The 23,966-nt window shown below is 47.4% G+C and overlaps 1 protein-coding gene across 1 annotated transcript; it reads right to left on the bottom strand.

Moving 5' to 3' along the window:
- Positions 1–19,193: 19,193 nt before the first annotated feature.
- On the bottom strand, positions 19,194–22,359 carry LOC307238479 (zinc finger and BTB domain-containing protein 14-like). Its single transcript, XM_080011471.1, has 2 exons — positions 22,286–22,359; positions 19,194–21,311 (listed from the first exon to the last, which is right to left on the bottom strand). Exon 2 carries the CDS (start codon positions 21,286–21,288, stop codon positions 20,116–20,118), a length of 1,173 nt encoding a protein of 390 aa, XP_079867597.1. The 5' UTR covers positions 21,289–21,311; positions 22,286–22,359; the 3' UTR covers positions 19,194–20,115.
- Positions 22,360–23,966: the final 1,607 nt, after the last annotated feature.

Here is a 23,966-nt window from a genome sequence, read left to right as displayed (position 1 = left end):
CCACGAGCCTGAGCTATGGTAGCCCATAAGTGATTAAAAAAAAAGTATAAAACGCCCAGGGCAACGACTCGCGCAACAACCCCGCAACAAGGTGCGCGTGAGAAAAACGCGCGGGCAGCAGTAGCGCTAAACTTTGATGTCAAGTAGGGGGCCTCAAAATATCGCCACGAGTTTGAGACCCATGGTCTAGAGGGACTGGATGGACTAGGGGGACTGGAGGGACTGAAGGGACTGGATAGACTGGAGGGACTAGAGGGACTAGAGGGACTGGTGGGACTGGAAAGGCTGGATGGACTAGAGGGACTGGAGGGGCTGGAGGGACTGGTGGGACTGTAAAGGCTGGAGGGACTAGAGGGACTAGAGGGACTGGAGGGACTGGAGGGACTAGAGGGACTGGAGGGGCTGGAGGGACTGGTGGGACTGTAAAGGCTGGAGGGACTGGAGGGACTGGAGGGACTGGAGGGACTGGAGGGAGTAGAGGGACTAGATGGACTGGATGGACTAGGGGGACTGGAGGGGCTGGAGGGACTGTTGGGACTGTAAAGGCTGGAGGGACTGGGGGGGTTGGAGGGACTGAAGGGACTGGAGGAACTGCACCTGTGACGAGGTTCAATCGACCTGGCTTGTTTTCTCTATCGGCAAAGATGAAGGTTTCAGAAGGTTTTTAAGATTCAGAAGCTTTAAAAAAGCGTCCGGGACTCGCGGTTCAGGAAGGTTCCGTTTCCCCATCTTTGAATTGAAGCCACACTCCCGACACCTTGGTCTGGAAGGATGGAAGCCACATGACAGCTTCTCAATTAGCTTCCAAGGAGGAAAACCTCATTAGAAACATCTCCTCAGGTTTCCAAAACACAACTTTATACGTCTCTGACGTGTTTGCAATGGAAGGCGATAAACACATTTCCATCCCTTAACCTTTGTCTGTCACGAGAGGCTCACAATGTGCAAGCCATCACCGGGCGAAGAACAACATCCCAACATGTTTGCCCGTTTTTTTCTTCACGTGTGAACTGCTCCCCTCTGTCGCAAAAAGCCCGTTGTCATCTTCAGAATGTTTCAAGTCGAATGCGAACAAGATGCTGCGGGTGCCTGGCGGCCATCGCGGACATGGAAAATGCGGCGTCTGTGTCCTATTAAGAAATAATTTATGACAAACTTTTGATGGAAAGATGGAACAAGCTTGGGGGGGTGGCGGAGGTGGGGGTGGGTGGCAGCTGCGCTTCATTAGCTGTGAACTCTGACGGGATCCCACAACACATTGTCACAGTGTCCGTTTGAGCAGATTTTGTTTGCTTTGGACCCTCACTTTGTTTGAATAACATCAAGATCTCGGGGGTTAATTAAAACGATAAATACAGTTCCCACTACCAGTGGTGTAAACTGGTCGTAGGATCGCCCCCCGCGGTTCGGCACTAATGTGAACCGCGGATTAATTGCAACAATTAACCGTCGTAGTTGTACTAATCTCGACGCAGAGTTAGAGTGATAAGAACACAGACAAGACGAATGCGTGCTGTGTTTTACTCTGGAGCACAGTGATGCTTTACGGTACACTGCGCTTTGTTGCTACTACTTTATGATATGTCGGGAATAAGGGGGTGTATGTCGTCGCTATGCGTCTGCGGTTCCGCCATATTGGAGCAGTCGAGATCCCGCTAGCAAACAAATACAATGTGTGTTGAGAGACGCAGACTTCTCTACAAAATTGGCTGTAACTCGATATTTACTCTATATACTGTACATAATTCTGAACCGGTTTCCACAAAATATGGTTCGTTATAAACGTGAGAAACTGGTGTGGTGTGTGGGTGGTGTGGTTCCAGCAGCCACACCTGTCTTGGGTTTAGGTTATTGGGCCGGGGATCAGGGTGGCTGTACGCCTGTTGCTCGTTAGCGCAATCAATGAGCAACAGGTAAAACCCCCATCCCCACACACACACGCGGAGCGGGCGTCTGTCATGACTATGTTCCATCTGCTCCCGGCTTGTAACATATGTCCACTCTCTATAATAACCTGCTGTGTTTGCAACATCTCTGCCTGTGTATGTTTTTCATTTAGACCATGGGCAAAAGTTCCTTGCTTTAAGCGTTTTTTGTTTTTTTTTGCAGATCCGAAACATTATCCGACCCGGGACTCTAAATCGCGATACGATCCGAACCGTGAGTTTTGTGATCCGTTGCACCCCTAGTTGTAACCGTGTATAACTATGTGGAGACGGTTTACATGCTGTATGTAGATGAAGGATCCAGGCAGGATCAAATATCATTCACCCATGTTTTTTGTGTTTTTTTTTGTCGTTTTTGGCGACTTTTACTTCCCCTCTGGATCACACGGAATCCATCAGGTTCTAGAAAGCTTAGGATTGACGTATTTGAAAGTCAGCTCAATGTTCCTCTAACTCAAAAGATTAGTCGATATTATCTGGATTGTCCTGGTAAGACCATCTGGTTCTTCTGGCAAGAAAACCAACTACCTGAGTCATCTTGAGATTCCGCTGGCAACAAAATAGGGTGTAGTAGACTTAGAGAGAGAGACACACACACACACACACACACACACACACACACACACACACACACACACACACACACACAGCCCAGTGTTTAGTAAAGTCTGCACAGCGCACTTCAAACCAAACAGGTTAAACGTACAAATTAAGGGCCCGGGGCCTCTCAGAGTAGATTATTATTAATGGAGAAGCCAACGTGTTGTATGAAGGTTACAGCCATTAGAGCCCGGGGGGAATTTGTCACCCCACCCCCAAAATCCTCCCTCCACCGTTTCAAACAGTCGAGTACTGATGAGTTGCGAGGCCATGGATCTTTCAAACATTTCGCCGGCTCCGTCCCTCGGCTGGGTCCCTCTAACAGCTCGGAGGGTGGTGGCTGTAGAAGAATTCGGACACTAATATAAACTTTCCTCAAACATTTATTTTCATCCTCTGAGCGACCCGGGGCCCTCGCACGCAGAGGAACGTCTTAAAACTCTGCAGATGTAGAGACATGAGAAATGGTTACAATCCAAAATTACAGAAAAGCTATTACATGAAATTCATCAATTGATACTGCTGACATGTGGTGTACATATGGCATGTACGTATGGTGTATACTGCAATACATATACAATCAGAGCAACAAAATGTGTGACTTAGCGCTGAGCGACGGGGCAACGGCGACCAGTGGGGCCAGTTGGGAAATTAAACATTTACCAAATCCGGTCGGAAGTACGGCAAACACATCTTTCTTATCGACAGAAGCTTTAAGTGCAGTTGTCTGTCCTTCTATTAGAGAAAATATACCGTCCAGTTTGTTTAATACTGTCGCGATAGCGGATTCGACAGACCGCTCCACGTCAGCGGCAGGCATCTTGGTGAGGTGCCTCGACGGCGCTCCTCTGCATCGTCATCGTTTCGAACCCACCCCATATTAGATGAAGGGTTGTGATTGGCCCGACCCTGTCAAGGTCAAGTGGAAATCTGTTTGAATGGGAGTGTGGCCAGACGTACGTACGTACGCAGAGCAAATCAAACATGAGCTGCAGATTCCTATGGTTCCCAGGAGAGGTCAATTGTATATATGGTATACATACATATGGTATGTTCAGTATGGTATACATATGGTATATACAGTATGGTATAAATATGGTATATATGGTAAACATATGGTATGTAGTATATATGATTTATAGCATATATGGTATAAATATGGTATATATGATAAATGGTCTATATGGAAAATAGTATATGTGGTATATGGTATATAGTATACAGTATATGATATATAGTATATATGGTATTACCAACGCATACGTATGGTATTTGTGGTATATATTTTATGGTATATGTATGTATAAATCTTTGTTATATTAAATTTTACGTTCTGAAAACATATAGTAATACTGCATGTGTGTATGTGTGTGTTTGTGTGTGTTTGTGTTGTGTGTGTGTGTGTGTGTTTGCCTAAGATTCTTTACAACAGGATTATTTAAAGTGAAAAGCTTCTCGATGGTAAATGCTTCATCAAAACTTAGATTCAACAATTTATTGTAGGGCTCTGTTATGGATTAAAGTGTCGTATATTTATAGAAAGCCTCTCTCTGGTTTAGGTGCCGGGCAGGTCTCCACCATCCATTGTCTCCCTGCTCTCGCCAGGCAGACAAATGGACATATTTTGGGTCGTGGATGTGGAGCGTTTATAATATTTCCTGCTGGATGTGAAGTGGTAGCCTTTTTCTCCGATTATCATTGCACATTCGGCTCAACACAATTTGTCAATTAGCCACGAGCGCCGGCATTCCATTTTGTTGATGCGGATCAGATTTATGAAAAGGGCACATATTTATCCTAACTTCTGTTTACAGAGATTTGCCTCCCCCGAGCCAACTTCTCCCTTTAATCACTCTTTGCAAATGTTTGAGAAATTAGGAGGGAAAAGGATTGGACACAGTTTTGGCTACAAGCGGTTTTTCCTTAAAAGCAGGTGGCTGTTTCCCCCGGGGGACTGAATATCTTGAAATTATACTGAGTTTTGTTTATACACTGTGCCCTTTTTCTCGGGATCAAAACCTCATGCTCTCTGGATTGCATTTTTCAATATTGCCATAGAGTCGATAATATGATGTTTTCGTGGGGGGGATTTGTCATCAAAAACACACATTTTGTAACACGCATGGACTTTATTTACCAAAACAAATAAACAAGCGGACAACTATCGAGTGTGAAAAAGGTATTAGTAGTGATTGAAGTGCCCCTGAGCACAGTTTTCATTGGACGCTGTGTTTACGAACCAACAGTTAGAAAGCTGTTGTTAGAATCGAGAGACTTTCCCGAAATAAATAATGAAGAAAGAAAAATTAGTGAGTATAAGGTTAGTTCATTATCAGAACAGGACGCTGCTGGATAACGATCAGACGTCAGTGCCGCGTTGCCTTGGAGAGCCAGAGCCGAACAATGGAGTTAAAAGATGAGTGAGTGTGTGTGTGTGTGTGTGTGTGTGTGTGTGTGTGTGTGTGTGTGTGTGTCTGTGTGTGTGTGCGTGTGTGCGTGCGTGCGTGCGTGCGTGCGTGTGTGCGTGTGTGCGTGTGTGTGCGTGTGTGCATGTGTGCGTGTGTGATGCTGCTGCTGCTGCTGACAGGCCAGTGATAGGATCTGGTTCCACTGAAGGGCTAGTCTGTCTGGCGGGGCCCTGCTGCGACGGGGGGCCACGGCCCTCAGCGCATCCGCACTGAGATCCGAGATTTGGGATTTTTGCTTTTAGAGTGTCGCGGTTGCAGGAGGTTTGTCATCGAAAGGGGGTTGGGGTCAGACGCCTCCGGTCAAGGATAAGGTACAAGATGGGATGGACGTGGAGGGAACGGCTCCGGGGACACGCCCGGTATAGCTGCTAACCGCAAATCTATTATCTGAGCTGAACACAGTTTTGGATTAACTGGCTGTACGGACAGCATTATTTTACAGAGCTTTTGAGATACGTTCACTGCAGCATAATTGCATTCTGGGAGCTGTTTTCAGCAAAACAGATTTGGGGGTGTTTACAGCCAATCACATTGCGTTTAGCTTGGACACAGCTTCCTGTTATGGACCAATCATGTTCCTCTAGTTGCTTTGCTTTCTCCGCTCGGCAAACCTGACATGGAGGCATTTCTGTATTTATTCCACGATCTTTAAACTGGTAATCTAATATGATCATTTGGTAAAAAAAAAAAAAAATCCATACTTAATTCCGCTGGCACTTTTTAAGGAACAGACATTCAGTGCATGTGCTCTTCCATTGTTGGTGGTTTCCCGCCAAGAATGCAAAGATCGGCAAGAAAAATGAGCATATTGACCAGAAGAAGGAACACTTTAGAGCACAGTGGGTCGGCCGTCTCAGGGCAAAGACGAGGGTAAACCAGGATGTTGGTGGGGCGGAGAGTGTAATTTCGAATGGAATTCTCGTGGATAGAAATAATTTAATCATTTTGAATATTGAAATAGGGAACTGCCTCTGCTGATAACAGTGCTAATGAAGCGAACAAAGTGAGGCAGAGCCATGTGCATGAACTCAGAGACAAGCCCTCGACATTCTTCATCCTGGACCACCCAAAAAGACCCCCTCCCTTCCCACATACACCCCCCTCTCAGGTTACAAAGCATCGCTGATCTCAAAAAGCATGAACTCGAACTTCAAACGGCGTCTAATCTGAAGTAGCTCGAGTTAATGGTGTGCATCTGTGCCACAGCTCCGGACGCTCAGGACCCGCGCTAAACAGAGGCTGAACCGGTGTAAAACATTCCGCTAATCTGCGAGGTTCGGCGGCAGACACCCTCCTTCCAAAGCTCGGCGACGGAGCCGCGCCGTCACGGCGGCCGTCGGGGGTTTCATTTCCGGGATCGGGTCTTTACGAGAGCGCAATCACGCCCGCGTCCCACTCCAGACCCGTTTCGTCCCCGGAGCCGGTGTGGACAATCCACTCCACACACACTGCATCTGCAGAGAGCAAAACATCCTGGAAACCTCCTCATGAACTGTTTTAAATCATGTGTTGCCTCATGGCTCAAACACACACATACACACACACACACACACACACACACACACACACACACGCACACACATGCACACACACACACACATATACACACACACATATACACACAGACACATACACACAGACACACACACACACAGACACAGACACACAGACACAGACACACAGACACACACACACACACATACATCCAGTTCAGACTCAAACGGACAGAAGTGCTCGGGTCGCTCCAACATTGGCAACAGGTTCAATGGAATTTGTTTTAATAAGTGTGCAAATTTAGAGCGGAACAAAACAAGACTCGATTCCCGTAACCTTATATAAACAGGCAAACAAACGCCCCCCCCCAAAAAAACGCCACTGATCAAGTTAAGGAACACGGAGCCGCAAACATCCATTTACTCGGCCCCTTGTAGTTCTGCCAAGCGACAGAAATCCAAGTCAGGTCGGGTTCCACCGCTGTTTCTGGTGCCTCCATTATCGATTCCCTCGGACCCAAATGAGAGGGTATGAGTTCTACGAAGGAGTGAGAATGTTTGTGTGAAGCTCCATTGTGTTGTAGTTGTATAGTGTTGGAGGTGCTAATCCATGAAGATCCTCTGTTCTATTTTCAACCCCCCCCCCCCCCCCCCCACCCCCACCCCCCGGGCTCCCAGCCAAGTGAGAGCGCCCCCCCGACCCCCGAGAACAACAAGTAGTTACAGCTGCTCGCTCCATGTAGGACACCATGCGGCTTCGGCCTGGGGAGGCAACCCAGGCGCTCGCCGCGCTCGTCCCCCACGCGGGCGGGCGTTGGCCGTGACGCCCCATAAGGGGGCGACCGGCTATCGGCGCTGCTTCGCCAAACCTCGCCTTTGACGGGAAGGCCAAGGTCGCGACTCCGCCGGGGGTCACGGCCGCCGGCGCCGCGCGCCAGATGAGAGCGGCGCGGCCTCGTGTACGTCGTTAACGGAGCTCCGCGCCCGCGCCTCCGAGACAAATTGCTCCTCGTCAACGTTACCCTTTGAACAAAACGTCTTCCTCGTTTCGAGAGAAACCTTTGAAGTCCCCCCGCGGCCGGCCCAAACACGGGGGTCATTTATCGAGTCGTTTTCCTCGCCGCCAGATGTTCCGGGGCAGTACGCCGGTCACGTTCTTTCTTTTTTCTTTGTCAGCCATGGCGCGGGGCGCCGCACCGTACCGTACGGGAGCCGTGCGTCGCTCACACTCTGGTTTCGGCGACGTCGGATCCCCTCTGAGTTTGGCGGAGAAGACCACCCTCTGAAGCCCACTGTCCGCATTCCGCGCGGAGCGACAGAAGCGAGCAAAACAGCGCCTATCGCATTTCACCCTCAGCGCCACCTTGCCAGGCAGATAGCAGTCCAGCAACATGTGGCCTGCCCTTGAAGACTACCCAAAACCACATGTGTAAATCCCCTAACCCACCCCTACCCGCCCCTCTCTCCCTCTCTCACACACACACACACACACACACACACACACACACACACACACACACACACAAACACCCTTTCAACCTCATATGTGCGCGCACGTACACACACACACACACACACACACACACAAACACAGACCTGGCAACCCGGTGTCGTTGGAGAGGAGGCGATTAGGGGGTGAACGCCAAAATCAAAGGCCCCAATCTCGACAATTAAAGGTTCTGTGGAGCAGCCATCTCTCCTCCGCTCTTAGTCAGGAATGCGTCCCGCGAGAGGACCCTCTCAGCGCAGCGGCGACCCGGCGGCAACGGACCGTAGCGGGCGTCCGCAGCCTCTTGAGAAACGTTGAAAAGAGCGAGAAGAGCGGTTGAAGCGGTTGATGCCGACCGATGCGTGAGCGGGAATCAAGTCCCAATACAGCACAACACAGCGCCCTGAAACTGCCGTCAAATATGACTCATCAGTCAAATATATTGACGTCAGCCAAACTCCTTTGAGATAACTTTTTAAATGAAGGATTAAAAGTTTCCATCGTTCACGTTCACCGGGAAAGAGAGTGAGAGCGGATAAAGAGGAATCATAAAATAGTGCGATCAGAGGCAGTGTGATACAAATCAACATCCCAGACGTGTACAACTCATCAAGTTTGGTCTCTGAAGCCACAGGGATGTATGCACATTTACAACTTCCACTTTTCTGGCAGTTTGATTGACAGCTCGACAGCTCAATCAGAGTGCGGCGGGGGCGGGGCTTATTAGCGTCTCTCTCCCCTTTGACAAGGGCATCAAATGCCTCCTGGAACGAGATTAATATAAATGCGACGACAAAATTCCGGGTTGACTGATCCGGCCCGAGAGGCAGTGACAGTTGAGCGATTCTTATTAAATATTTGATCCAGGGCTTGTTTTATGCGTGGAAAAGCGTGTAGAAATGTGCAGGGGGACAAACTTGCCAGGGGCCCGAGGTTCCTCTCGCTGAACATATTTAATGCAGATGTCATTTCCTGAAACATTTCATCACGGGGTTTGATCCTTTGTGTCTGGCTACAAGAGAAAATTATGGTTGAATCAGATTATTTCACCCAGAGGATCCAGAAAATGTGGAACGGAGTTTCGAGACGATGGACGCTCTCCGCAAGCTTATTGGATCTAATATGAGGTAATTCGACTGAATGCAATAATATGCATGTGTAAAATTGATTCTCAACTCCAATATAAAGTCCCGTACGACTATTCCACCCGTGGCTATGTACTGAAGAGATTTGGGAGCATTTGTCTTGCTTGTCTTTCTAACACGTTCTACGGTGACACATGACAACTACACAGAAACTGGTTCTAACGGCTTTTCTTTCCCATATGTCAAACATTCTGCGTCCCAAAACGGGACTGAATCTAGCTTCCAGCTCATTGATGCTCTTGCCTTCTTTTGTCGTCTTCTTTTGCCGTGGGGGTTGGATGTCGCGCGTAGAAGTGAAGCTTTTCATCTGGGGGCAAATGAACAAGCTGATGGGCTAATTACGTAATAATTGAGTCACGTTGGTCTACGTTCATAAAATAGAACGGGCCAAAACAATAAACAGGTGCACAAGTAACTTTGTCCTAATTTTGTGTGCAACACACGGTTGTTAAACGGTGTCACGGGGGGGGAAGATGGATTGACTGGAAATGAGCATGAAGGAGCAGCCCAATGAGAGTTTAAAATGCTGCAGTAACCCCTTCTGGCCACTAGAGGCCAAACAACATAACGTCTCTTCTTAACACCATGGCAGTTATTCTCCTTTGGAATTGGTTCCCACACTGGTCATCTCAGGCTAATCACAGTCAGTCAGAGCCTGTTCCTTGGCCAGGTGTGATTCCACGCGCAAGGAATTCAGTTTTGCACAATTTACAAAGTGTGACACGACTATGAAGTTAAAAAAAAAAAAAAAAAAAAAAAAAGGTTCCCGATTTCTCCACAGAGTCCAAACAGCAATCACAGTCTTTCCATGTGGGATTTAAAATATGTTTGGAGTTGAGGCGCTCTCAGGGATGGTGGGTTTCTTCCCCGACTCCCTTATCTTTGGAACAAAACAAGTTTATGTCAAAGTAGTCTTGGGTGCAGAGACGTGCAATTTGCAAAACTAATACACACATGTTGATCTTGTGTGTGTGCATGTGTGTGTGTGTGTGTGTGTGTGTGGAGGGGGGTGGGTTTAAGCTTTATCCATTTTCTCCCTTTCATCGCTCGCCTTGAGCTTCGTCCTTGACTCCCATTAACTTATCAAACGGGTGAATTATTCACCAGAAAATCATTTAATCATTCAGGTTTCTCGAACCCTTCAAAAAAGCCTGTCCGACAGCCAACGGGGCCGTGTTATAGGTGTGTGTACGCTGTGGGGAAAGGCATGCGCTAAGTGAGTGTGTGTGTATAGAAATTAGGGCCGGCTTCGTATCCTGTTTACATTCACATGCTCCGCTCCCATAAGCCGTTACAAACATTAAGTCACGCTACTATCGCTTTCCTCGCTGCTCTTAGGCGGCATTATCTTCTTGCAGATGGATGGAGGAGCGGGTGAAAACCCCTCGGTTTCCCATTTGGCCTCCCTCAATGCTCTATTCCTCTGTTAGTTCCAGCGAACACACACACACACACACACACACACACACACCTGTTCTGCAAACAGCCCGTACATTTTGTGCCAAAACAACAACTGCTTGGTCGGAGGTATCCCCCCTGATCGCAGGCGGCTGACCTTCTCCCTACGAGGTGTTTATGGCCGCAGGTTGTACCGTGGCAGGCACTTGAGCTATGCCACCCCTCCCCCGAGACCCCGCCCTCCAATGCAGAAACAAACCCTCACGTCCCCCCGGGCTGGAACCCCCCGCGGCGGCTAAGCCCGGGTTTGAAATCTTAGATTGTGAGAATATGGCAAACGAATTGTCCACTTTGCATCGCCGTGTTGGTTTAAGAGGCTTCGGAGGCCGCGGCTTTGGCGCTTAAGAACCCCAAAAGCCGCGGCCGGTCCTGCGCTCAATGCGACTTCAGAGTGTTTCCCAGAAAGTACGACCGGCTCGCACAACAACTGCAAGCTGCTGCGACTATCCAATGTCCTCCTGCGCTCCTCTTTGTTCTCCCCGTCCACTCATGCTCCGCGAGCTGCAAAACTCACGAGCTGGAACTCGGCTTTGGCGTGGTTGACCTTGCCGCGTTAAGGGCTTAATGGCCTCCACCAGATCGCCAGATTACATTACAGTTGGTTATCCGCTGCCAGACGGAGAGTTTAAACCCCTTGGCCGCAGTGCTGCTGACCACTTGTGATGGGGTTTTTTTCGAGACAAGGCGTCCTCTGTTCGGTGCTCAGCCACTCCGCACATCAGAGGACCTGAAGGAGGACACAGCTGCAGTAGGTTGATGGAGCTGAGTCATGCGGGACAGGGGTGGAGAAAATAAGGCCGACGGGAACCGGAACGATGAAGTCCTTGCCGTTTGGGGTGCAACGACACCGCGGGTCCGTCCTCACACACTGAGGATGCAATAATCAAGGAAATTATACAATTAAATGCAATTTACTAATTAACAGATGAATGAATTAATAGAGACTCACCTACCTAACCCAGAAATGTATGGAGCGATGATTACACAAATTAAAAAGTGACAATCAATTCCCAATTGTGAATCATATGGAATCTGATGGACAGGCCATTAAATATTAGTTCTGAATAGTGTACATACACACTGATCAACCACAACATTAAAACCACTGACAGGTGAAGTGAATAACATTGTTCATTTCGTTCCGATGGCACCTGTCAAGGGGTGGGATATATCAGGCAGCAAGTGAACAGTCAGTTCTTGAAGTTGACGTGTTGGAAGCAGGAAAAATGGGCAAGCGTTAGGATCTGAGCCACTTTGACAAGGACCAAAATTGTGATGTCTAGACGACTGGGTCAGAGCATCTCCAAAAGGACAGGTCTTGTGGGGTGTTCCCGGTATGCAGTGGTTAGTACCTACCTTTGTTTTGGTGGCACCAGGGGAAGCTACACAATATTAGTGTAATTAGTGGTGGTTTTAATGTTGTGGCTGATCGGTGCATAATGTGTGTATAAATATTGAGGAATACATTGAGGGCCCTAAACTATTGTGCGGATTATTTCGAGAATTATTTGTGAATAGCTTGAAGTCGTTAAAGACTAATAATAGTTTAAGTTGATGACTCAAAAGTGAAATAGAGTAAATGATAATAATGACAATAATAATGATATACTGTAAAATGTACTTTTTAAAATTAAATCCATTGTGCTTCTTCCATTCCATTGTTTTCATGTTCTTCATCTTGTTCTTCTTCTTCTTATATTTGACGATGCAGCGTTTCTATGTTTTGTTTGTTGTGTTTTTTTCCGAAGAACGCTTCATGTGTTCAGATGTTTGTTGGAGTCTATTCTATGATACTCCGCTCTTTTAATTCCATTTCCCATACAAGATGCATACACTTTCGGGTCATATTTGGCTCGTCACGTGATATCACATTCCCACCAGACAAGCGCCTACCATACGTTTTTTTGGGGACTCCCTCGCAGCCCGCCGGGCCCGCCTCGCTGGGCGTTGGGGAGAGAGGAGCAGCGGGCCGCCTCTCATCCAGGCTGCACGCCATCAAAGATGCCCCTCCGCTCCCGGGCAGAAACGGACTGCACCGTGGTGATGGAAGAGATGCCTTCCATCCTGTGTTTCCTCCCCAGCAGAGGGACGGAGAGCACGGGGAGGATGAGGAGGAGGACGTCCAGAAAGTGAAAAGACCTGTTTCCATGTTTTTGCTCCAGTCGTGCACTGATCCAGCTGACTCCACTTATTACTTGGATCTCTGCGTTGGTGCTCATTAACAAATCCACATGGCTGGCTGGAAATCCCGGAGTGGAATTTTACTTTCTGAACCCGGATTTCCCCAATCGATCATCCCTCATTGATATTTGTACATCGTTTGAGGGAGAAGACCATGACTATGACTAGACTAGGGTGTCTAATTCACAAATTGGGACATTTTCAACAGGTTTGTGGAGGCACACGTGCGTTCAGTCAGAGCTGCCAGTGTTCTCGGCGCTGACAGGCGTGGTGGATCCGCTTAATATTCAGCGCGGAGATTTGGCTCAGCTCCGCTGCTGCTTGACAGACCTTTTATGATAATATTGTCGGGGTTATTGGGGCTGGCGCGTCCCTGGGAGAGTGCCTTGAGCACCAATGCCTTGAATAACAGCGAGTGAGGGCATCCCCCTGAACAGAGCCCCCCATTTACCTCTAATATTACACTAGCTTACATCTGCCCAAAAAGGAGCTGTACGGTGCACTTATTTTTCCCCTGCAGGGAAACGGAGACCGCAGAAAGAGATAAGATGCTGCAGCTATGATCTCCAAACGAGGAGGAAAAACGAGAAGAGGGAAGCCGCGCTTTGCCCTCAGGGTTCCGTCTGGAACTGATTACGAAGATGATTTGGGGGGAAAAAATGTCTCGGGCTCTTCCAAGAAGTCTGCGATTGAAATGCAATTTAGATAATTTTGTATGTCGTACAAGTAAATCAAGGTTGTCTACACAAAGACGGGCAAACCTTCCCCGATGTGATCTGCCACGCGGTCGATGCCTGTTACAGGTCAAGAGCCCGGCAGCTTTGAGTGACGTGTCGAAAATAGGCTTGATGAGCAACATGCCTGATGGTTTTTAGACAGGACTTTTAGACTAAATGTTGAAGGTTAGAACAATTGTGGTAACTGCAGCTTTCATGGGTTAACGGTGCGGTCCTGTTTTACTAAACTCACTTTCCATTCAGTTCTTTAAGGATTAAAACTTTAATACATTGTCATAAAATTGTTATTCAGCGTATTTCGAGATTTTGAGCTTTTCTAATTGGGTGGAACATGCACTTCCTTTGTGTGTGTGTGTGTGTGTATATATATATATATATATATATATATATATATATATATATATATAAATATATATATATATATATATATACATTCACATACACACACACACACACAGACACACAGTAATTCTAATACTTCAGTCATGGACTTTATGCTAATTGAGGGAACATTTGCAGTGATTCTCAGTGTGGGGTCTGGGGACCCCCAGGGGTCTTTCAAGAGGTCCCAGGGAGTTCTTAGCAAAATCATTAAATGTTAAACTTTCTATAGTGCAGGCAGGTGTGGACGTTTGGACTAAATAAAAAAAAACAAACAAAAAAAAAAAAAATTCTCAGATTGGAGTCCGAGAGAATTTAAATCAAATGTGGTCTGTGACCTAATGCGTATCGAATTGGGTGCTGGGGTGAAAAAAAGGTTGAAAATAACTGGTTTAACTCATGTGTTAAACAGACCTTTTTATAATTATTATTATTATTATGAATGAACAGCGTCTATAAATAGAATATAATTGAGTATAGAGCGTGACTGATTTCTCCGCAAAAACCTTGGCCCTGAACGCCGTCTTCAGATGCCTCAGCGTGATGGTCAGGGGGATTTTATTTGAGTGGAGTGGAGGGCCAAGGCGGCCAAGGCCTGATAACAGCCATGAAAAGAGAGAGAGAGGGAGGGAGGGAGCGCGGAGGATGGAGAGAAGGAGGGGAGGGAAGGAAGGGGGAGGGACTGGATAGAGGATAACAGTGTGTGCTGTGTTTTGACCAAGGACAGCTCCACCACGCACGCACGCACGCACGCACGCACACACTTTTCCATATAGTTCTTATCTCTGCCTGGTGGTGAGGGGATGGGGGGACAGGGGGCAAAGAAGAGGTTACAGGAGGAGAGGGATGAATGGGAGGAGCAGGAACCGATAAGGACACAGAGAAGGGTGGAGGATAGATGCGGTGGAGATGGGACGTATAAAGGAGAGGATGGGAGGAGGGAGAAGGAGGGGATGGCGGAGCGCCTGGTCCGTACGATGCATATCTCTCAGCTGTGACATCTGGAGCGGCCATGAGACAAAGAGCCCACCAGATAGCGGAAGGAGAGATAGCGGAGAATGATAACCCCCCCTTCCCCCTCCCCTCCACCCACAAAGGCGGGTCTTCTAACCACGACTAGTCCCCACCACCGGGTCACCAACAAAGGCCTACGTTGTGCGTGTGCGGACGTACGGGGGTCACGGTTACGGGGGTCCGATGCGAAAAGGGGGATGAGGCGGGATGCTCGACATGCACACAGGAGTTCCTGTGTTGGAGGTGTCGAGTGACCCCACACACACACACACACACACACACACACACACACATACACACACACACACACACACACATCGCTCAGGAATCAGAGCTCTTTCCTCTCACTCAGGATAAGGGTTACTTTAAAGTTTGGATATGGATTAACCGCTAACCAAACAGTTGAGTTGGCGTCGCAGCCAAAACAAATCAATTTGAAGGCCCCCGGGCGACCTTTCCAAAATGTCACCCGGAGATTGACGGCTGTGAGATAATCATTTGCGAGTCCCCATCTTCTTTTTTTTTTTTTTTTTATAGATCTCAGACTCCTCGGAAAATATTAGAGACGTAAAAAAGAATCCCCAGAGTGGGAAAGAAGGGAAGAAAGAGAGAGAGAGAGAGAGAGAGAGAGAGAGAGCATCAGAACACCAGCCAGAAGTCAAACAGGCGACTGTACTATATTCCAGATGGGGCTCGAGTGAGAACGACATCACAGAAAACTGTGGGGCTCATGAATGTCACTAACTTTGATTAAAAGCCATTACACATAAAAAAAAACAAAAAAAAACTCAAGGACTCCTCTTTCATGGCCATATATCATATGGAATTGTTTGTATACAGTTGTTTCATTTTGTGTGTTTGTGTGTGTGTGTGTGTGTGTGTGTGTGTGTGTGTGTGTGAGATGAGATGAGTGTAATTAAAGTTGTTTTAATTAGACACTGCTCTTTTCTGGGAAGCTTGTGGCAACGCTGGGTGGAGCCAGAGTGGAGACAGGAGGCTTGTGGTCTGGCTGAGGGAGCACCGCCGACCAGAGTAATGGAAAACGGCTGCTGGGGCGCGCGCGCGCACACGCACATTTGCACGGAAACGCACTTGCGCGCGCGCGCGCACGCACACACACACACACACACACAGGGAGAGTGGCACAATACCCTATATACAGAAACACATTCTGCACACACACTGAAACCGACACAGAAAAATACCAATACAATCTCACACACACACACACACAGACATAAACACACACATGCAGACCCCCCCTAACACACACACACATACAGAAACACAGCACACTATAATGTACACGTACAGACCCACGTACATAAGCACGCACGTGCACACACATACACACTATTACTGTATACACAAACACATACTGAACACATATCAGCACTTGCACACAAACACACACACAGAAAAAAACATACTGAACCTACACAATAACTTACACAAATAGACCCACACGAAACTAACACATGCAGACAAACACACATGCATATTAAACTAATTTTAAAAAGTCAGTGCACACGCACACACACACACACACACACACACACACACACACACACAAAACACACACAAACACTCATAACATGGATGCATATGTGTTGAGGGTGAATATGTGTGTGTGTGTGTGTGTGTGTGTGTGTGTGTGTGTGTGTGTGCGTATGTATGTTTGGCATACACACACACACACACACACACACACACAGTCAACCTCAAAGTGTACATGCAACAACAACACAAATATATCACAGAAATATATCAACAGAAAATGCACAACGCTAATGTATGCACACAGGTGCACGTGCATAAAACAGATACTCCCTCCATGCCTACAGTACCTGCGACGTAGGATTCTTTGGCCCACTTACACATAAATCCCCTAAATAGTGATGATGCGCGCATTTGCTTGCACTCACATGCGTGCAAGCTCATGCATACATGTACACAAATAAGCCCTGATGCAAATGGAGTCAGACTGGAGCACGCTCACACACACACACACACACGCACGAATGAACGCACGCACGCACACATACTCTAACTCCTATCTCCTCAATACAGACGCATGATCCACATGCACAGGCACGGATGGGACCACGCACAAAGCCAAACGCATGAATGCACACTTACCTATCACTCACGTATAGAAACAAAATATTTGCGTGCACACACACACACACACACACACACACACACACACAACCCCCCCCCCCGACACACACACACACACACACACACTGAGGCCTCATTACGGCTCCCTATATAGCACACAAACATATAAAGGACGCACGCAACACACGCGCATGCATGAATGCACGCACCCCCCTCCCCCGCCTCCAATCATTACACATGCGTGCACATGCACACATGCGTGCACACACATATAAATGCACTCGGGCCCATGCTTGAGCACACACACACACACGGTCACGCACACTAAGTCCCCACATCACACAAATCCCTTGTCCACACACACACACACGCACCTGCACGCACGCACGCACGCACATCAACATAATTCATGCAAGCACTTCAACCTCTCCCCCATAGAAACAACACGCACACACAGCCAGTCACGACAAGTAGGCACACAACAGAATAAATATACTGCAGAGCCGAAACAGCCCTACAGTGTGATACAAACCCCAGGTCGTGCAGCTTCCACTAGACCCCAAAAAACACTCGACCCACACACACACACACACACACACTCACACACACACACACACACATAAACACACACACACAGGGCCAAGAAATGCAGAAAACAGATCTTGGGCATCCAGTGACACCAGTGAGGCAAGGCCCTCCATTTCCATTAGACGCTGACGTCAGTTTTCCACAAAGCCGTTCTTCCCCCAAAATTACAGGCAATCAAACTCTTCCTCTGTTAACATTCACGAGCAGATCAATCAGGCATCCACATGCAGCCGGCGAGCACCGGGAGGGTCGGCGGATGATGGTCTCCACTTGATTGTGTGGTCCAGCAGCCAGAAGTTAAGTCCAACCTGGGTCCAGCAGATGGAGAAACCCAGAGAAAAAAGGTGGTGGTGGTGGTGGTGGTGGAGGAGGAACTTGAACAACACATTCCCACCGCTGGAGTCGGATGTATGCAAATGTATGGAAAACATTGAGGTGTGATGGTGCATACATTTAGCACAGGCAGCATACAGTATGTGCTTCTTCAGGTTGAAGCCAGCTCCCTCGCAGCAAAAACAACCCCCGTCCCCCCCCCCCAAAAAAAAAACACCATCTTCATTCCATTCACTTTTCCCGGTATTGTTTTTTTTCCGGCTGACCGGCTGCACAAACAGGTCAAATTGACCGGCAACAGGTCAATCACTATGAACAGGGCACCATCTAGTGTTACGTACCGAGAATGGGAGAGTTGTGTTCTGTGCCAGAGGAATATTCCCCTCTGACACAGCATGCACATATCACACGTATCTGTAAAAAAAATATACATATATATATATATATATATATATATATATATCTCAAGCGTTTTCTATCCGGTGGGAAACTCTGGTCACTTTAGTATGAACCCATAGAGGAAGCACCGAGCAGAAACGGACCGGGAGTAAGAGTCGGCCAACCTGAAGGGGCACCAGATGTGATTGTTTGCATAGACCAGCACTGTAAACACTGCTAAGCTCGAGCTGTTGCTTTGTGTCAGTAGAGGGGGAAATCAGACGCGGGGGTAGGTATTCTTGCTTCAAACGCTTGATTGTCCTTAACGTGCCATGCGGTACAGCCAATACATTAAAAGTTAATATCATAAACGCAGGCTTAAACGCAGGCTTGCACTTTGCAATATTGAGACCAGTTTAATCTCTCTGCTGACTCTGTATAACCACACGCAGAGGCAGCCGCTCTGAGCTGGTTCTTTTATATGGCCACACAAGAAATACACAATTTAAAGCACAAGACGAATACCTATATTCTCCCAAATCCTCAAAATACCCGTATATTTTTAACATAGGCGTAGCTTAAATTCTTATGGCATTAAATAGGTTTTCCCGCCATATTTATCCATAAATGGCAACGACCGCAAACCACAAACTTTCTTTAACAAGTGCTTTTAAAATTCTGACAGGTTTAATCTGCAGCTGTAACAGATCCAGTTAGTGATCAGTTCTTTCAAAGTCGCAGCAATTCACTGGAATATAGTAACAATACAGACATATTTTGTAAAGATATTGAAGTCTATGCACTGGATCCTGTCAAAAAAAACAAAACAAAAAAAACCCAATACAACGCAGCAAATGGTGTTTATTGTCAAAGTGTAGAGGGATAGGACAATGTTAATATGTGCATATTTCAATATTGTGTACTCTCATAATTGTGCAACAAACTAAGCTACAGTATATACAGACATAAACTGTTGATAGCTGGATGATAGTTATACTGTATAACAGTAAATCTAGTTGGCCGGGATGCTTGGGAGAGGACAGCCTCACAAGGCGATCCGGTAAAAGGGACCCCAAGACTTTGGTATCGTATGTTTTTGAAATGCAAAAATTGGTGACTCTTTTACTCTTACAGTGTAATATCATCAATCAATCAATCAATCAATACAACTAAACACATCCATTAAAACATCCACGTGAATATACTCAACGCAACAAATGTTATGCAGAAAAAACTTTTTTTTTTTGTCTCGCCATCTCATCTCGCTTTAATAATCCAGTAAAGGTTAAACAAAACATTTAAAATGTTATACGTATCCCATGAAAAGCAAAAAGAAAAGAAAATAAAGAGAATATGTCATGAGGACTCCCCAGTCTCTAGATTGCGACGATGCTTTGTGAAAAATATACGTATAGTGAACTAAACATTTACATGACTTTACAGGCGGAAAAGAACATCTTTTTTGACATAACTCTTTAGAAGAATAATAATAATACAGCCCCACAGTCTCATTAACATGCTATGATCTCCGTTCCCTCGCTCCGCTCATTGTCCGTGTGACTTCTGGCCCACGCAAGCCCATCACAGGGTTGTGGTTATGTGTGAGTGTGTGTGTGTGTGTATAGACAATTATGCTCGAGTTTACGTACGAGTGTACAACGTCTGTGTGTATATGCAAGTATACATTTGCTTTTTGTCAGTGTGTGTGTGTGGTGTGTGTGTGTGTGTGTGTATGTGTGTTTCCAAATGTAGGTGAATCGCTCCTTTCTGCGCACTCGTAGGCTCAACAGTCTCCTGAATTATGCGAGTGTGGGCCAGTCTCCATTTTCCAGTCTCTCTGGTCGGTGGCCTCTGCCTGGCCCTGTTGGGAGGCGGCGGGGGACAGCGACATCTGTCTGCGCGGGTTGCCGCTGTGCATGGTGTTCCAGTGGCGCTTGAGGTCGGAGGCTTTTATGAAGGCCTTGTCGCAGGAGCCGCAGTTGAAGGGCCTCTCGCCCCGGTGCTGCCGCTCATGGTCCTTCAGGTGGGACTTGTGCTTGAAGGCCTTTTCGCAGATCTGGCAGCCGAAGGGCCTCTCGTTGCTGTGAACCCGCTCGTGCCTCTTCAGGTCGGGCCCTCTGATGAAGGCCTTGCCGCAGACCACACAGCGGTGCGGTTTGAAGCCAGAGTGGATCTTCAGGTGTTCCTTGAGGTGGGCGGCCGTGGTGAAGGCTTTGGGGCAGTGCTCGCAGCCGTAGGGCCGGTTGGCGGTGAGGAGCCTCTCCTTCTTGGCGTTGTGGTCCAGGGGCTTGCCCCCGGGACCCTGGCAGGAGCCGTGGTCGCGGTGGCCGTAGAGCAGGTACTCGAGCTTCATGTCGCTGGTGGAGGAGGAGCCCCAGCCGTGGCTGTGGGGGTCTTTGCCCATGTTGGTGCTGTAGTTGTGCGGTTGGGAGACGTGGGAGCCGCCGGGGCCCATACTGTCCATGCCCTGGTCATAAAAGCTGTTCTTCCTCACCTCCTCCATGGCCAGCTCCTTCAGGATGGCATCCTGAGCTCTCATGCCGTGGTCGCCGGGTGCCTGGTTTTCCCGAGTCTTCATGTTGGTCAGCTCGCGTTTCTGGGTGCACAGGTTGTCCAGGAAGTTGATCCCTAAGATTTGGCCGGACGACATCATCATGTTAATGTCCTTCTTCCGGACCGCCAACCGGGCTGTGTACATGTAGTTGAGCACCTCCTCAAAGATGTCGGAGCGGATGAAGTCCAGCTCCACAATGGAGTTGTCCTCATCGCTCTGCTTCTTGAAGAGCTTTTTGAAGTAGTTGCTGCAGGCCGCCAAGACACAGCGGTGAGCCCTGAACTCAATGTTTTCCACCACCACCACCACATCGCAATGCTCACCCTCCATCCTCTGCTGGTTGAGCATCTTCAGGAAGGTGGCTTTGTGGTCGTAGTCGATATATCTCAATAAGTCGGACATGTTGCCGTTTGAATTTGAGCAACCTGTAAAAGACACACACAAAAATAAACACGGCAACCTATGAAACATTTTGCTCTGGTCAAGATTACAAGGTTTGCAGGACACAGCACAAGAAGGGAGATAAGCGGTGAGATAAAACTTAACGCGCGGGCGGAAACCCAAGTGTTAGAGCAGCAAAATCAGTGAGAGCCCAGAAAGACGTCAAAAAAAAATAAATAAATAAATAAATACAACCGAGATAATAAATTAAACACACACGTACACTTCTATAAGCAGAAGTTAACAGGGACTAGCACTCTGCTAACTAGGAGCCCAATGCGAGCTGGTGACGGCCAGGCTGAAGGATGTAGAAATCGCAGTAATACAGGAACACCTCAATAACACGCGACCGCATTCGAAACGTCCAGGTGCAAAAGTGTATTTTCTATAAAACGAAGGGGGGCGGGGCGTCAGAGCCATTCGCGTGCTAATTTCTACGGACAAGTACGCAACTCGGAAGAACGCGAAACACGAGCGTCGACGACGCTCGGCGCGAAGTCGCGGCGGTCGGCGGCGGAATCGTCGTCGCAACAACGAGCGGAGTTGAGAAAAGTCGACCACGCAGAGATCCTGTGGCGGAAAAAAAGGGCCCGAGCAGCGCTAAGAGGCGCGGCGGGGTTAGTATCAAAAACCCGGCGCGCGGGCATTAAAGTGGAAGTGCGAGCGCCCGCGCGCCGCCGCAGGAGCCCGGCCCCCCGCGACCGCGGGCCGGCGGCGTCGCGAGCGGAGTGAAAACGGGAGCAAGGAATGTTTCACATCTCACTGCGCCCAGCCATCTTGCTCTGCCTCCATGGGCATGTTACGGGGGGGGGGGAGCCGCAAACACTTGGGAGGATCCACACACACACAAGCCGCAGCGCGCCGGCGGGCGACGCGACCAAAACGACCGGCGCCCGTTCTATTTTTTTCCCGAGCCGCTCGGTAGCGCGGGGTGGGGGTAAGGGACGGGGGTAAATACCGGAGCCTCGGTCCCTCTGTTGTCACGCAAGGCGGTCGACGACGGTCCGAGGCGAGCTGTGGTTCTTCCTCTTCCTCCTCTTGTTGTGACTCTCGGGCTGCGGAGGAAACGCTGCGCGGCGCCGCCGCCCCCTACAGGACCGGAGCGGGACCTCATCGGCGCGTCTGCTGTCAAATACTCTGTATGTTCAAGATTCAAGATTCAAGATTCAAGATTTTTTATTTGTCACATACATATACATACTTCCATACATATATGCAGTGAAATGTAATGCAACGCACCCGGTGATAGCACACAAGAAGTCCTAGGAAAAAGTACAAAAATAAAATAAAATAAAAAGTAGAAAATTCCTTTCTAATAGACCGACTAACTGACTCCTAAAACGTAATGCAGTAAGTGGAATACTTATAGAATAAGATAAAAAATATATAGAATAAAATACAATAAAAAATAAATTGAAATAAAATGGAATAGGTTGAAGGAATATGGCTATGTATATACAGATATGTGCATTTAAAGTGGCATGTGAATTAAAGTGGCATGTGAATGTGAATAGTGTGAGGTAGTGTTTGAACTACACATATACAATAAACAATAAAATACTATGAATATATATGTTTTATATAGTACTTTATAAGTACTATGAGTAATACTATAAATCGAGGGCTTAACTGACAACCTTGGGTGAAAATTCGTTTTATTTATCATATTATTCATCATGGTCACCACACTTTTATTATTTTTTCGAGTAAAGATTGAAAAAGGTTCAAGTGAGTTTGGCTTAAGAAACGTATAGGTGCACCGAGCTTGTTTAATTGTTAAAAATCACTTCTATTATCTTTTAAAATACTATTTCATTTAAACCTAACCGCTAACAAGTACAACTGGGCCTACATGCTGTTGTAAATGAATTTATTCCAATAAATCAAATGTAAAATTCTGAAATTTTCAGCTACGCCTCACGCTCTAAATAAGATTGTAAATATTGTCATTATGAATAATATCATGAACATGGCTTTCAAAATATTATTTAAAAAAATCAACAGTGTAAATAAATAAAAGAACAGCATGCTGGGCATACAACAGAGTATGTTTATGCTGTTGAATCTAGGACAGAGCTAAACTGCAAGTGGAGTTCAATTCTCAACCTGCAATGCAACTCTTTATTAATACTTTAATCATCAAGAACCTCTGCAAGAACTCTGTCCTGTCGAAGACCTGTGGGAAGACAAGAGCACAGCTTTTTGTTACACAAGACCACCATCAATCCCCCTCTTTGGAGAACTATCTTACCAGGCTTTGGTCTATAAACAACTGATCACTACACCAAGAAGGGTAGATTCACCACAGGTGAGACAAATAAACATAGAAACAAACAAAAAGATGTACATGGAAAAACAAACATCAGACGACAACATGTAGAGACAAAACAGAGTTAATCAGGTCCAGGAAAACTGGAACAGCAATTGGACGCGTGGCCTCTTCCTGTCACTGTTACGGCAGTAAATGATGGAGAAAGGGAGAAGGATGTAACCTCAGAAGACCCCCAAGCCCCAAGTGAAGCGGGAGTCCGCGGAGAAACACCCACGCATGGCCCCGAGGAGCATAAACCAGTCCCAGAGAGAGCGAGGAGACCCTGCACCCCTGAAGTGCACACATACAACCCACCCCTACGTGCAGG

This window comes from Zeus faber, assembly GCF_960531495.2.
Source record: "Zeus faber genome assembly, chromosome: 12".
In the NCBI taxonomy this organism is placed as follows: domain Eukaryota; kingdom Metazoa; phylum Chordata; class Actinopteri; order Zeiformes; family Zeidae; genus Zeus; species Zeus faber.
Note: the sequence above shows the minus strand (reverse complement) of the source record. Positions and strands in the feature narration are given on the sequence as shown.